The 15,279-nt window shown below is 41.3% G+C and overlaps 1 protein-coding gene across 8 annotated transcripts in view; it reads right to left on the bottom strand.

Moving 5' to 3' along the window:
* Positions 1–15,279, bottom strand: part of LOC134228091 (rho GTPase-activating protein Graf) — a 215,222-nt gene that overhangs the window by 72,545 nt on the left and 127,398 nt on the right. For 7 of the 8 annotated variants that reach the window (XR_009983833.1, XM_062709866.1, XM_062709865.1 and 4 more), the window contains exons 3-4: positions 6,806–6,963; positions 6,363–6,536 (exon numbers count right to left, since the gene is read on the bottom strand). Coding sequence is in view for 6 of the 8 variants with exons in the window: in XM_062709866.1 (XP_062565850.1) it covers positions 6,363–6,536; positions 6,806–6,963 (332 nt within the window). In the remaining 2 variants the exon portion in view is untranslated. Of the gene's footprint in view, positions 1–208; positions 616–6,362; positions 6,537–6,805; positions 6,964–15,279 lie in introns of those variants that run through there. The other variant, XM_062709871.1, reaches the window with a different exon arrangement.

Below are 15,279 nucleotides of genomic sequence, written 5' to 3'. Positions count from 1 at the left end.
ACGCACACTCATTTTGGGCAGAGAAAATTCCTTGTCCCACACACGCACACAAAGTCCATTTAGGCTTCAACTTTAGCATTTATCAATGGAAGATGGATATTATGAAGATTTTTATGAACCATTTTGCAAATGAAGGGGAAATGATGAGTTTCACTTGCTTCGAACAACACTATATAACAGATATTTGATAATCGAAAAATTTTCTTACACCGTTTTCTAGCACCCAGAATAATATTGACTTCCTTCCTATTTGATGCAGGCGAATGCAGGATTTCCAAACATTGTTCACCGTTTTTATTCAAAGTTTGATCATCTTCATAAAACATTTACTCCTGGCAGCGATATTCCACCCGATGCTGTAATCGTTCGCTTGGCACATCAGCCTCACAATTTTCCACCATTGAACACTTCCAAGCGATTGATTTGCAGGTGAATTTTCTTCTTAGCATCGACCAACGACCGTACACTCGTTCCACTTGCTCACTTTTGCCCTGTTGATTAAATTCGAGGGAAATTCTGCACAGCACTCACGAATCCAGGTGCGAACACGACCGACATCCAACTCGGGAACCAAGTGCAAAATTACTTCTTTTTCGATCGGGTGAAAAATCGTCACACGCGAGGAAAAACTCAGGATATGTGTTGAAAGTGAAAAACCGAGAATATTTATGATGATCCTTCCACACATCCTAGCACCAATGCCTCCAGCAAGCAGTGTGTTGTGGTGTGGTGGTCGTCAACCAAAGCGGATGTAGCGATGTTGTTCACCGGTTTGCAGCGGTGTGGTGGGCTGAGTGGTTGCGGAAGAGGGTGGGAAAACTGAGTTCACCCGCGTAGCACAGGCAGTGTGCGATATTTAGACGGTGCATATTTTGCAACAAGGATAAAGTTGTTTTTACATCGATGCACTGAAAGTACGAGAAGTACTCATTGAGCTCTTTAACAGAAACATGCATGTTGTAATGTGGCGCATACGTCACTTTGTCAGATTACGGCAGAATTGGTGAATTTTGTTGGGTGACTCACACTATTACCAGACATATTATTTTCAAATGATAGTTATTCAAGACATTACAAGAAAAAAATAGTTCATAACTTTAGTAATGAATGTTTATGATTTGATCGATAGTTCATTTTCCCAATTGGTTTCGTGACTTTCCGCATTTTCCCGGTTTTTTCCCGCTTTTCCCGACTGGATTCACACTCTGGCACTTGGAGTTTTTGGAAGGAAAGTGTTGCGAACCATCTATGATGGGGTGCAGATAGCGGACGGTACGTGGAGGAAGCGAATGCACTACGAGTTGCAGCAACTGTTGGGAGAATCATACATCGTTAACACCGAGAAAATCGGAGGACTGCGGTAGGATGCTCACAAACCATCGGATATTTCTTCTTAGATTTCTTAGGAAAATCCTTCGAAAAATTTTCTGGATTTTTTTGAAAAGCTCTCCAGGAATTACTTCAAGAGTTCCGTTCTTTAAACCAAACACAATTTCCCAAGGAATTCTTTCTAAAATTGTGGCAGAAGTTCTTTCAAAATTTTATGATTTTTGAGAAAAAAATCTTTTCTGATAAAAAGTACTTTACGAAGGAATTGCTGGAGTAATTTCCGTAGAAGTTTCTTAAGGCATTACGGAAAGAACTCATGAAAGCATTTCCAATGGAAGTTTCCAAAGAATTTCCAAAGATATTTTTTTAGAAACTTGCACAGAAATTCCTACAATAATTTGCAAAGGAATTTCTAATTCCCGAAGAAGTTCCAGAAGGAATTTCCGACTGACTTTTTTATTGGATTCAGAAAAAGAAATTTCTATGAAGTTTGTAAAGGATTTTTTTGATGAAATGCCTGGAGGTATTTTCATACTGAAGAAATTTGCAACTTTCTTTAAGATTTCTTGAAATAATTTCCAAAGGAATATCTGAAAAAAAATTCAAAGGAATTTCAAAAAAAAAATCCTAAAGGATATCCCAAAGAAATTTTCGCATATATCGCTAAAGAAATTTTCGAAGGAGTTCCTTAAGCAATGTTCGATGAAATTTCCAAAGAAATTTTTGAAGTAGTCCCTGAATGAATATGCAAAGCAATTTCCGAAGCATTATTATTTATTTATTCAGACTAAGGCCGAAGTGGCCTGTGCGGTATATAAGAGTCTTCTCCATTCGGCTCGGTCCATGGCTACACGTCGCCAACCACGCAGTCTACGGAGGGTCCGCAAGTCATCTTCCACCTGATCGATCCACCTTGCCCGCTGCGCACCTCGCCTTCTTGTGCCCGTCGGATCGTTGTCGAGAACCATTCTCACCGGGTTATTGTCCGACATTCTGGCTACGTGCCCGGCCCACCGCAGTCGTCCGATTTTCGCGGTGTGAACGATGGATGGTTCTCCCAGCAGCTCATGCAACTCGTGGTTCATTCGCCTCCTCCACGTACCGTCCACCATCTGCACCCCACCATAGATAGTACGCAGCACTCTCCTTTCGAAAACTCCCAGTGCGCGTTGGTCCTCCACGAGCATCGTCCAGGTCTCGTGTCCGTAGCGTTTTGTAGCGTTTTGTAGATTGTCAGTTTGGTACGGCGGCGAACTCTATTCGATCGGAGCGTCTTGCGGAGTCCAAAGTACGTACGATTTCCAGCCACTATGCGTCTCCGAATTTCTCTGCTGGTATCATTTTCGGCAGTCACCAGTGAGCCCAAGTACACAAATTCTTCTACCACCTCGATTTCGTCACCACCGATGCAAACTCGCGGTGGGTGGCTCACATTGTCTTCTCTTGAACCTCTTCCTATCATGTACTTCGTCTTCGACGTGTTGATGATCCGATCCGCTTGGCTTCCCTCTTCAGTCTGATGTAGGCTTCCTCCATCTTCTCAAAGTTACGTGCCATAATATCTATGTCGTCGGCGAAGCCAAATAGCTGGACGGACTTATTGAAAATTGTACCACTCGTGTTAATCCCTGCTCTTCGTATTACCTCTTCCAAAGCGATGTTGAATAACAGACACGAAAGACCATCACCTTGCCGTAACCCTCTGCGGGTTTCGAAGGGACTCGAGAATGCCCCTGAAACTCGAACTACGCACATCACCCGATCCATCGTCGCTTTGATCAACCGTGTCAGTTTATCCGGAAATCCGTGTTCGTGCATTAGCTGCCATAGCTGGTTCACCTCACGCTCGTTCGTAAGAAGGTTCCCGTTTATGTCCTTACGCATATCAGGCTGTGGCACGTGGCCCTTACGTGAACAGTTCAACTTCTCATAGAACTTTCGTGTGTTATTAGCGCGGTACAGTTGCTCCGTCTCTTCACAGTCTCGATCTTCCTGCTGACGCTTTTTTCTCCGGAAAATCGAGTTTTGTCTGTTCCGCGCCTGTTTATATCGTGCCTCGTTTGCCCTCGTTGCAATGTTGTAGCAATCTCGCCCATGCTGCATTCTTCTCTTCTACTAACTGCTCACTAGATTGATTCAAATTTTGATTTTTTTGCCCCCCGATGCTTAAACGATTGCATCTGCATTTTTATTAATCCTCCTGCATTTTTAGCTAATTTGGATGTAAGTTTAGTGAGCACGCCCGGTTTCAAGTTTGTATGAAAATTACTATAAAAACAGTAAGTTTCATGGAAAACCGTTCCCCAACGCTTCCTTTTAAGCTCTAAAAACATATAATTACATCGGCAACATAAGAAATTTGACAAGGAAACAGGCCGTCTTTGTTGCGAAACGATTTGATGCTCTCAAGAAAAGTTATTAAGGAAATACTGAATCGTGGGAAATTCGATTTAACACGTAAGAAAATAACATCAATATCAATAATGAGCCTTTTTGTTTTCTTCATAACTTTGCTTCCAAACGAGAAATCGCTTCGCAACAACAACTGCCGTTCAGCTTGAGAAGTATTTTGTGTAGTCAATGTGTTGATTATATTTAAATAGTTCATGGGCCACCTCACGGAACGGTCTTTCACATAAGGGTCAGTTTTCACAGTAATTTCCATACAAACTTTCAATGACGTGTGCACAGTCAAATTACAACCAAAATTGCTAAAAATTTAAGAGGATCATTAAAATGGCAAAAGCAATAGTTTAAGCATCAGGGGGTAAAAAAGTCAAAATTTGAATCACTCTACTGCTCACATTCGCCGTCATACCAGTCGTTTCTCTGATCCGGGGGCACCGTACCAAGTGCAGCGGTTGCGGTGCTACCAATGGCGGATCGAATATCTCTCCAGCCATCTTCAAGAGACGCTGCGCCTAGCTGCTCTTCCGTTGGGAGTACCACTTCCAGCTGCTGCGCGTATTCTTGAGCTAGTCTACCGTCTTGAAGCCGCCCAATGTTAAGCCGCGGCGTCCGACTCCGACGCGTGTTGTACACCGTTGAGAGTTTTGAGCGCAGGCATACTGCAACGAGGTAGTGGTCGGATTCAATATTCGTACTGCGGTAAGTGCGGACGTTCGTTATGTCAGAGAAGAATTTACCGTCGATTAGAACGTGGTCGATTTGGTTTTCCGTTTCTTGGTTAGGTGATTTCCATGTGGCCTTGTGGATATTTTTGCGGGGAAAGAAGGTGCTTCGGACTACAATTCCGCGGGAGGCTGCGAAGTTTATGCATCGTTGGCCGTTGTCATTCGATACGGTGTGCAGACTATCCGATCCGATGACCGGTCTATACATTTCCTCCCTTCCTACCTGTACGTTCATGTCACCGATGACGATTTTGACGTCCCGCAGTGGGCATCCATCGTTTGTCTGCTCCAGCTGTGCGTAGAACGCTTCTTTCTCGTTGTCGGGTCTCCCTCCGTGTGGGCAGTGCACGTTGATGATGCTATAGTTGAAGAAACGGCATTTAATCCTCAGCTTACTCATCCTTGCCTTGATTGGCTGCCACCCGAAGCAATTAATACTGTAGATATATTTTAGTAAACAAAGGGATTTCCAAAGGATCTCGTGAAGGAATTCTCAATAGAATCCGTAAAGGGATTTTTGGGGAATGTCCAAAGGAATTCTTGGAGGAATTCAAAAAAGTAAAAAAGTCAGGCTTATCGCAAATCCATACAGGAATTCCTCCTTCAATTATTTTATTAAATCGTTCGAAAATGTTGTAAAAAAAAAGAATTGTTAAAGGAATTCTCCAAGTAAGTGCCTAAATGTAAATCCGCAGTTTTCGCGATAGCATTTAACGGAACCGCAAGTATCGCTTCTGGAAAAGATAATCCGCGACAAATCCGCGAAATTCACGAAAAACGTGAAAATCGCGAAATCCGCGCCTGTTGTAACAGCACTGAAAATGTCATTCAACCACAGAAATCGTAAAGTACATTCCAGTAGCACGACCCGTTCGGTACGAAAATCGACAAGGTACTGTAGAAAAAGCCCCGCAAACAGAAAGCGATTCAATGTTGAAACAAGATTCATTCGCCAGAAACGCTAGCACAGGTTGAGCGGCAAATACACGAAGCAGCCAGTTCTCGCCTACGTATCCTGGCATGAATGAATCCAGATGGTGGAAGTTCAAAATGGTAGAGTAAAAATCGCGCATGCGATTTTTCTACAACCCAAATAGAAATCACCCTCTAATTATTCCCAGCATTGTCAACGATGAACCAGTTCAGTCAGTCAGTCAATGTGTGCGAGCACCGAATTTATCATTCAAAGTCATCGAGACGGCAGTATTGAAGCTGTCAATACTGTGTGTGGGTAGACCTATTGAGACTGCACAGAAGTTGATGACGACATCAATGGGAGCTGGTAAAATGCGTGACACGCGCGCGAGGCAGTGAAATCGGCTTCCTATAACGACCGTGCTCACAAATCGCACGTCCCGCCGGAAGAAGGAAGAAGGGTGCGACCGACGACGGTAGGGTGAATACGCGGTTAATTGGATTGGGCATGTCTAGGGGTGGCAAACAAAGGGTCGTTAGACCAAATCTGATTATTTAGGGATAGAGTTTCATCGCTTTTCACTTGGTTATAAACAAATTCGGTTAAATTGCAGGACGTGTAAAAATGATAATAACTTTATTGCATCTAGAGTTTCCAGTTTGTTGGGACTTGTCAGTTCATTGCTCTAAGAGTACTCCCGTGGCGGAGAAAAAGGTGAGGTACAACATGACACAATCACTTCATTATTTTCAAATACCTTCTATGGTTCTTGCGTCGAGCGGAGCCTATCGATTCAATGACTTATACCATTTGTAAGTGTACCAGCAATGCAAAATACACATTTATCACACAAAACTTCGAACGCGATAAAAATATTATTTAAGCTAATTCAAAAACACAGCTGTGATCCAAAAGTATTTAAAAGATTGTACTTTTGTCTGAACTGGACCAAAAAAAGAAAATTTTGAAATTGATTTACTTACCTCTACTACTGCAGTTCCAGGCTTCTTGGAGGACATGTTTAGGAACCTTTCTTGCGCCTGGCAAAACTTGGCCGTCTTCTTGTCATACTTTTTCTTGTTCTCCTTCACGCCCCCTATATGCAGCTTGCGAAACTCCTCCAGGGGCCCAACGATCTGGTCGTGGGCTCGGTCCAGCTAAGCCGCGCGTATGTGTGTGGAAATAGCAAACAAAACGAGAAACAGGAAGGAGATGAAAAACGAAACATTTCAAGTGCGCGGATGATGATGCAACTCGTTCACAGCTCGGCAAATGTTTACACTGCTGCACCTTATTGGCTGACTTTCGAACGGCCGGCCGTCGAAGCCGACAGCAACAAATTGTGAAGCCCGGAACGAGTTGATGATGTAGAAGAGAGGGGGTGTTTAGTGTTGATAGTAGAGGAACGCCACGCGTAGATACTCACCATATTATCGCGTTCTTCTTCAATTGCCGATATGAGCTTGCTAAACTGTTTGAGGCTATCTGCTATCACCTGCTCATCGTCTGTTTGCGTCGAGCCGATGCACTCGAAGTTGAATTCGTTCAGACTCTTGGACAGAGTTCGCTGCGCCCGGGACAGATCTGCGAAGAGCAAAGTAGGAAAAAAGCGGAAATGCGATATTATGTTAGTGCGGTGCAGACACAGAGACTCTGTAAACTAATTCAACACATGCTTCCATCCGCATTAGAGGTGTGAAGGCAAAAACGAGGAAAACGGGTCAATCAACAAACGGCTCGTTGAATTGCAGCAAATGAAAATAAACTCATGCTGAATATAGCTGCCGCAATGGATACCATGAGAAGTTAGATAATCAGTTTCAATTCCAGGTCGATATTTCTAAATACTCACACAATTTACATCATTTAACAATTTAATAATAAAAAACCGCAAAAATATTACAGAAATATGTTGTGGATAAATTCTAATAGAATTTCTGAAAAAAGATCTAGCAGAAAAGCATATAAAAATACCTATCTAGTGAGGTTTCAAAGCTTCATCAACCGTTAAATTCTTTAAGGATAATCCTCACGGAATCCAAAACTAAATGTACTCGCCATTTCAAGGGCACAACATTCAATAGGAGTCTTCCCTTTATGGTCATCATCGGAAAGCAAGCTTCAATAATCTACCAAGAGGAAACAGATGTACCTCATGGATCGGTCCTGACGGTCACTTTATATATGGGATCTTCCGTTTCTTGCCGCCCAATGTCTTAATTTATGCCAAAGACATATTATTGACCGTCGTCAGAGACTCATCCGGCCGCATTTACATTTTGCATGACTGCCAACAAATGCGTACGCGGCAACGTATGAAGGCACCAACTGTCTAACTCAAGGGATTGTATTCTACCAGGTCGTTTCGCTATTTCAATCACCCCAATATCCAAGCTGAGGAAGATTCGCTTCTTCGCAGGAGCGTAATGCAAACAGAGCTGTCACCAAGAGGTGTCTATGCGTTAGGACAGGCAAATCTATAACACAAAGGTGTGCATCTACGCAGTGATCCAAGAAGGACAAGGCTTGACGATTCGTTTGTAGGCCCAGGATACCGACGCAAACGAGAATGGTGAAAGACCTTAGAGTTCAGGGCTGCTCTTTCTATTGTATATCCGGAAGATGCCACTGGTTTACAATTTTAACAATTTATTTTGTGACGTCTGGGTCTACACAGTCAGGAAACTTATTCGCGAACAGGGCTAGTGTTTGCTCTGGTACGCTGAGCTTGTAAGATGGCGGCAATACTTCGCCAAGTCATGACGCTACGTTATCAAAGCCGGAACATCATTCACTCGCACAATCTTTTCCGAAATCACCTCCGTCGTACTGCACTGTCAAGAAATTGGTAAAAAGGTATAAAAGAAAAAGGTCCCTTTGGCGTGATCCTTTTTCTATTTATTTTAGTTTGTTTGACATTGTCATTAATTGCATGGTTTGTGGTGTTGAACAGGATTGCTTTTAATTCACACATATCCATTCTATTTCACTTTTAACAATACTAATTTTAACGAATAACATTAAACAGACAACTTCTTTCAATGCTCACTGTTACAAAGACCAAGAATTGGCCGATTGATATTTTACCGGCGGCGGCATGATAGATTATTTTCAGCCAGAGCCGTGGCGACGTCACGCCATTGGTGATCGGCGGCGGCAGCGGGGTGGGTCGGCATGAACTAGTTTCAAGCGCTAAAATTTCTCCGGAATTTCTTCAGAAGTTCCTCAAAGAATTTCTCAGGAAGTTCCTCCACAAGTTCGTTAGGAAGTTCATCAAGAAATTCCTCTGAAAATACCTCTGGCAAGTTTCTTCAGAAATGTTTGCGGAAAGTCCTCCAAGAATTCCTCCGGAAGTTTCTCCAAGAATTTCTTCGGAAGTTTCTCTATGAACTCCTCCGAGAGTTTCTCCAGAAATTTTTTCGGAAGGGCCTACAGAGATTCCACCGGGAATTCCTCCGGAAGTTCTACTAGAAATTCCTTCGTTAGCTCTTCTAGGAATTTTTTTGGTAGTCTCTCCAGGAAATCCTTCGGTAGTTCCTCCTGGAATTCCTTCGGTGATTCTACCAGAAATCCCTCTGATAGATCTTCCAGGTATTCCTCCGGTAGTTCCTGCAGAAAGTCCTTCAGGAGTTCCTTCGGTAGGTCCTCAATGAGTTCCTTCCGAAAGTTCTCCAGGAATTCCTCCGGAAGTTCATTCCAGAAATTAGTTTGGAATTTTCACTAGGAATTCTTCTACTCCTGAAAAAATTCCAAAAATTTGTAAAAAAAAATCCACCTAAATTCCGCCACCAATTCTTAAGGCAGTTCCTCTAGGAATTCCTCCGAAAGTTCTTCCAAAAATTCTTCCGCAAATTCCTCCAGGAATTTCTTTGAAAGTTCGTCCAGGAATTTTCTCTGAAGGTCTAGAAATTAGTTTGGAATATTCTTCAGGAATTCATCGGGGGGAAGCTTTTCCAGGAATTTCTCGGAAAGTTTCTTTAAGAATTCTTCCCGAAATTCCTTAAAAATTTCATCCAAATTCCTCCAGCAATTCCTCATAAAGGTATTTATGAATTCATTCAGAAGCTGTTCCAGGAATTCCTTCGGAAGTTCCACCAGAAATTTCTCCAACAGTTCTTCCAGGAATTTCATGCGGCGGCGGCGTGGCCTGGCCTTCTTTTCCTGCCTCGTTTATAGTCTATTTTGCATACATTTTGTTTTGTGCTTTTAGGTTTACGCATCCTATGGGCAAGCTCAAATGGAACAGAGCTGTGCAACTACTACTCGTACGTAAATCGTATCTTGTCACACTTGGCATGACGTGAAACTGGAACACGTACTCTCTCATGAGGTGATCCACTGGTCGATGAGTATGACAGTTCCGAGGAGTAATATTTGGCTAGGTCGTTTCGGGAAAGTAAATGATGGAAATTCATGGAACCAAAAAATCCATATTGGCATAGATCTCACCGCAAGCTCATCAACGTTCTATCTGCAAACCTTCAACAGCTACGTTCGAATCGCCTTCGGTCTCTATATCAGCTAAGGAAGGTTGAAGAAAAAACAGCACCCTGGAACAATATGCCCCGCCACATAGATCAACAAATCGTTCCCCATCTTCGCACCGGCCACACCCGATTTTCGGATAATTTCGGTGGTAGTTTATCCTGGACTATTTGAAAAATCTGTGTTGTGTTGAACTCCGTCGAACACATGGTTAGTCGGTGTCTGAAGTATGACGTTCCCCAATGTCGCTACGGGATCCTTAGTGATGACTGTAAGCCAGTTTTAGAAAAGTACCAAAGTTTATATACGGTATTGTGAAGGTGTATTGGAATGAATGCACAATAAATTGAACTGATGGAAATAATCTCTAAAGTGCTATTTAAGCCTTTCTCGTATATAATATATATAATTCGTATATAATACACGAGGAAGGCACTATCATCACTAGATAAATCATTCTGGCTTTGATGATACGCCCTTCTCTATTTGTTACTTTTTTAAATAAGGATCCCGGGCAGAAGCCCTGAACAGAATAACAAACCATGATATCTGATCACTTATTACAAATAGCATAACTTGATCTCCTCGTGATATTTCAGTGCAAAATATTGATATTGTCGTCTGATCTTTTATCTCTTATATCAATCAGGTCCATATCTCATTTTGCTATCTTATCAACATTTGATATTATTGAGCTATTTTCGTCTGCTCGGGATGCAGTGACGTTTGAACATTAATATATATACGAAAATTATGTTAAGCTTTTAGTGGAATGTATTTATTTGCCATAAGACGAGTTTGTACAATTCCACCACTTTATTGTACCTTTGACAGATACGATCGATCTCCACAGTAAGGTCGTCTTCAATGTCTCATAAGTCGAGTCAAGAATTCGTGGAGATGCGCCATAGTTCACTTCCCCGAAGGCGAACAGGCTTCCCCTGGTATCTCCCAGTCCCATATGCTTTAAGACCCATCTCGTCCAGTGTTTATTCAATGATAAACTGAAGTTACATAGTCAGCTGACAAAAGGGGAGGGGGTGGTGGATGGTGTCTTTAATCGTAGGCATCTGCCATCCGGAGTTTTCCTTAGACATGCGGTAAGATGCGATGCTGAAGGTGGATGGGTTCGATTCCTGGTCCGGTCTAGGAATTTTTCACGACTTCTCTGGACATCAAAATATTATAGTATTAGCCTCATGTTATTTAGCCTCACAGTGCGAGACGAGCCAGCCTCGGGCTGAAAGTCTAGGTAATAAAGAAAAAAAGCCTCGCAGTGAATAACTGTGGAAGTGCTGAATAAACACCAAGCTGCGAGGCGGCAATGTCCTAGTGGGGATGAAAATGCCAATGAAAAGAAGAAGAAGAAGAAATTATAGATGTCTCGCTTAACTTTTCAAAAGGACCTAAGTAACATTTTTTTATGATTTAATTTCAATACTGCAATCAATAGCTTTCATGTTGTTCTGTTGATTGCGCTATTCAAATTAATTCATGAAAAAAATATTACTTAGGTCTTTTTGAAAAGTTAAGCGAGATGTCTACAGTTTCGTATTGATCTTTTTTATAATGCGCGAGAGAGGCACCATCACCGCTAGGTGATTTAATCTGGTTCTTTTAAATATAAAATCAGAATATAGTTATACTGTCTAGTGAAAAAGCAGTCGTACTACAGAGCTAATAAAGATGCGATGAATGACTCACATCATAATACACCACAACGATTTTATGTAGGTCAATCATGATATTTCCAGATGACACACACGATCCGTAATTATACAATCATCTACCCACTCACCACAACTTTTCTATAAATCTCAGCTGATGCCTACGGGATCAACAAGCAAAAACCAACTCCAAATGACGACGAAGCGACGCAAAAGCACACATAAGCTAATTTCTCTTTCCGGCGAATCGTGTCGCCCAGTATCGACGGCGCTTTTTGTCAGTCTGCCTTGCTTAAATCCGCAATTCACGTCCCACGAGTCTTCATGGTGCCGGGTTGGTCGGTGCAGATGAGGAACTCATCTCCCCCGCACACTCTTACTAACCATTCGGATTCGTGGGACCGTACGTGATGACGTGCTCCTAGAGCTTGAGGTATATTACGATTTAATAGGTCTGTTTGGGCACCACCAAAGAAAAAAAAAGTAACGAACTGCGTAACTGTTCAGTTGCGTCGAGCCTTAAAGCTGAACACTGACAGACTGGGTTTGCATGTAAGCAAATAACAACAACCTTGTCAGCGCAAGGAGAAACGGTGATCGGCATCACAATACGAAGATTAAATTTGAATTATCCACAAAAGAAACTGGTTGTGCCTTAATCGGTCTGTAGGTCGGTTTTGTCAACCGATTCTAGCGAACAATAAAAACCAATTCAAGAGTATGTGCTAAGGCATTAACAGACGAGATTGGCTCATAGCTCGATCATCCGGATCTTTTATTAATAAATTTATTAGATGTTCTTATATTCGTGAACAATGCAATTGAAAAACTTGTTTTATTTTTGTCATGTACTAGAAGCATTCAAAGCCCAAAATTCGAATACACATGCGCTGCTGAAAAAGGGCTACATTGTATTGCGTCAACAAACCATAACCATAAAAACAATCGACGCGACGTCTTGCTTTGTATAAACACATGTTCATCCCATTTAATGACCATAATCATCGCCAACCATGTGTGCAATCGGAAGCTTTCCCAAGCGCCAACCGGCCATCGGCGTCGTAAAACTCCATCCAAAAATATCCCACAATCAGCGTAAATCAAAACAAGCCATAGTTGATTCAGCACATTCAGTGAAAATCGGCGAATCCAGCTGGGGCTTGAAGGAAAATTAACATGTGAACTATTTCTCTGCCTAGGCGGCGCGCGGCGGACCAACGGATCTAATACTAATGATGTTCATAAAACCGTCCATAAAATAAACAAATGAGGTCAGGAGCAAGATAGGAATTCCCGCAATTTCGCTTTGGGACCGTTCCCCGAGCATACATCTGATCGATCATTTGTTTACTATTGCGGTAGCAAATCGGAGGCATGTGGTGCGGGGCCGATCGGTTATATGTTTGGGTTCGAGTTGAGCATAAGAATTCAACGGAACGGACCAGAGTCGGCAGTCGGTGCAGCGCAGCTCCGGTGTGAGTTAAAAGGAAAAGCAACCGACTCAATCAGTGTGGCGGAGTTGTTGAAAGAACGGGGTCCACCTGTAGCTGTAGTAAATAGCGTTCGGACCCAAACCGGTATGCGCAACCTCAGGCGACCCGTATTCACTCTCATTCTTGACGAACGGCGACGTTAGGTTGATTGCGTTTCGGTTGAGCAGCTTTTGGTTTGAGTTTTTTTTTTTTTTTCAACCTGTAGTTATTATGTAAAGAGGGTAAGATAGTGTCTTTGAAATTTTGTAACATAAAATAGAGCACCGTCATTGTTTGTTGAGGAACTGATAGTAAATATGAATACAAAAGCATTTGAATCGTATTTTTGACATTGAAAGTTGCAATCTTAGTTAATAAATAAAAAGATAAGTAAATATTTACGTAAATGTACAATTTCAACAGATGATCCGAACTCATTTCTTCAATGGAACTTGTATTTTATCTGACTTTCTAATATTTCTTATGCTAAAAAATCTAAGGATGGTGTCAGTCAGTCCTATGGAATACGATTAACAGAGCCATTAAGCAAGTGATGACAACATACAGCAAAAATTGCACAAGGACCGAAAGTTGAGCAAAACTGTAACGGGGAATAATTCGAGGAAGAATGTTCGTCATTTTTTCGAGTGAACTGTGGCGAGTCGCCGTAAAAAGCTCAAGAACAACCTTTACCGCAAAGAATTCTCCGTGGGAGTTCGGTAGATCCACCGTCAGTGACTATTGGCAGACTATTGATGGCAATTAAAATTTTGTAATTTGGAAATTTTAGAGATTTGAAATTTTCAAAAGCCTCAAGCCTTAAGTTTTAAGACATTATAGTTTTGAAAAATTGTAGATTTTAGAACATTAAAATTTATAAACTAAAAATTCTGAATAAAACTTGAAGTTTCAATGCCTATAAATTTGGATGTTTTAATATTTTATAATAATTTATGAGATACTAGCTGTATGTACCCGGCCTTGCTTGGAATTGCAAGTTTTTTTTTGCAAAATCAGGAAATGCAATAAAGTTCTGGCGTCATAAAATAAAGTAAATACATGAAATATATCAAGTAGAAGTAATTTTGAACGTTCCCATTCTCACGTTATCTGATTAATATAATTACTGTAATTATATTCGAAGCCATATCCCTTATCTAACAGTTATGGTCATACAGGTATGTTCCGTTTTCATCAACACGGTCCGTGAGTTTCAGTTGATAAAATCGGAACAGTGACAAAATTGGAATAATTTTCTTAGACTAAAACTTTTTTACTTTAAATTTGGTAAAAATGATTTGTTGCTGGTAAAATGTGAGATTTTCAGGTTCTAACATTTTTAAATGCTAAGGGACTGTCCATAAGCCACGTGAACATACTAGTGGGAGGCAAGGGTTAGTGAAAAGACATTGTAACTGTATATTGATCATCAATGGTGACTGGCAAGTAAGGATTGCATCAAGGGAACATCCATAAATGATGTTGCGAAAAAATAATCATTTCCAATCCCTTCTCCATTTATTGTCCCGCTTTTTGTATGAAATTTCTTATAAATTGATATGAGTAGTCACACTTTTAGAAACCCTCTCCCTCCCACTAAAAGCGTGACGTAATTTATGGACTTTCCTTAGGATAAGGTGACATCCGTTGATAACATAACAATAAATTTGAAAATATTTGACCTCCTTAACCCTTTCGGGACGGATGGGTCATATATGCCCAGCGTTTGAGATTGGCTGTGAAAAATCACCGAAGAGAGCTAGGTCCCCAGTTTCTTCAGCAAAAATGTTCATCAGGATGTCGGCTACTCAGGAAAAATATTGGAGATCAAGTTTGACTATACCCTGAAGACCTAGATATCCAAAACCTTGGGAAGATTTTGCTTCTGACAGCTTGCAGATGAATCTGAAATATTTGGATCCTATACCACATTGTTTAATAAATCTGAACACTCAATCAAGTTTAGTAATCTTGATCGTTGAGACAGTGATCAGTTTTCTGGAATACGAGATGTTCAAGATTCTCCAAAGCGTTCTCGAATTCAGCCCACGGTCTCTACCAAATCAAGCAAGCCTTATGCAAAGTCTTCATCATCACATATACACAATCCAGTCCAATAGGCACATGCGCATCATTTAAATCCAGTTTTCTCAATGATGTTTAAGGTATCCCAAAACGTTCCCAAGTTCAAAATGATCTTGATTTAAGATCAAGATATCTACTAGATTCACAATAACTAAGGAGGTGTTTGTGTCGAGCAATTTAGCTGCGGACTT

Source organism: Armigeres subalbatus, chromosome 3 (assembly GCF_024139115.2).
Source record: "Armigeres subalbatus isolate Guangzhou_Male chromosome 3, GZ_Asu_2, whole genome shotgun sequence".
NCBI lineage: Eukaryota > Metazoa > Arthropoda > Insecta > Diptera > Culicidae > Armigeres > Armigeres subalbatus.
Note: the sequence above shows the minus strand (reverse complement) of the source record. Positions and strands in the feature narration are given on the sequence as shown.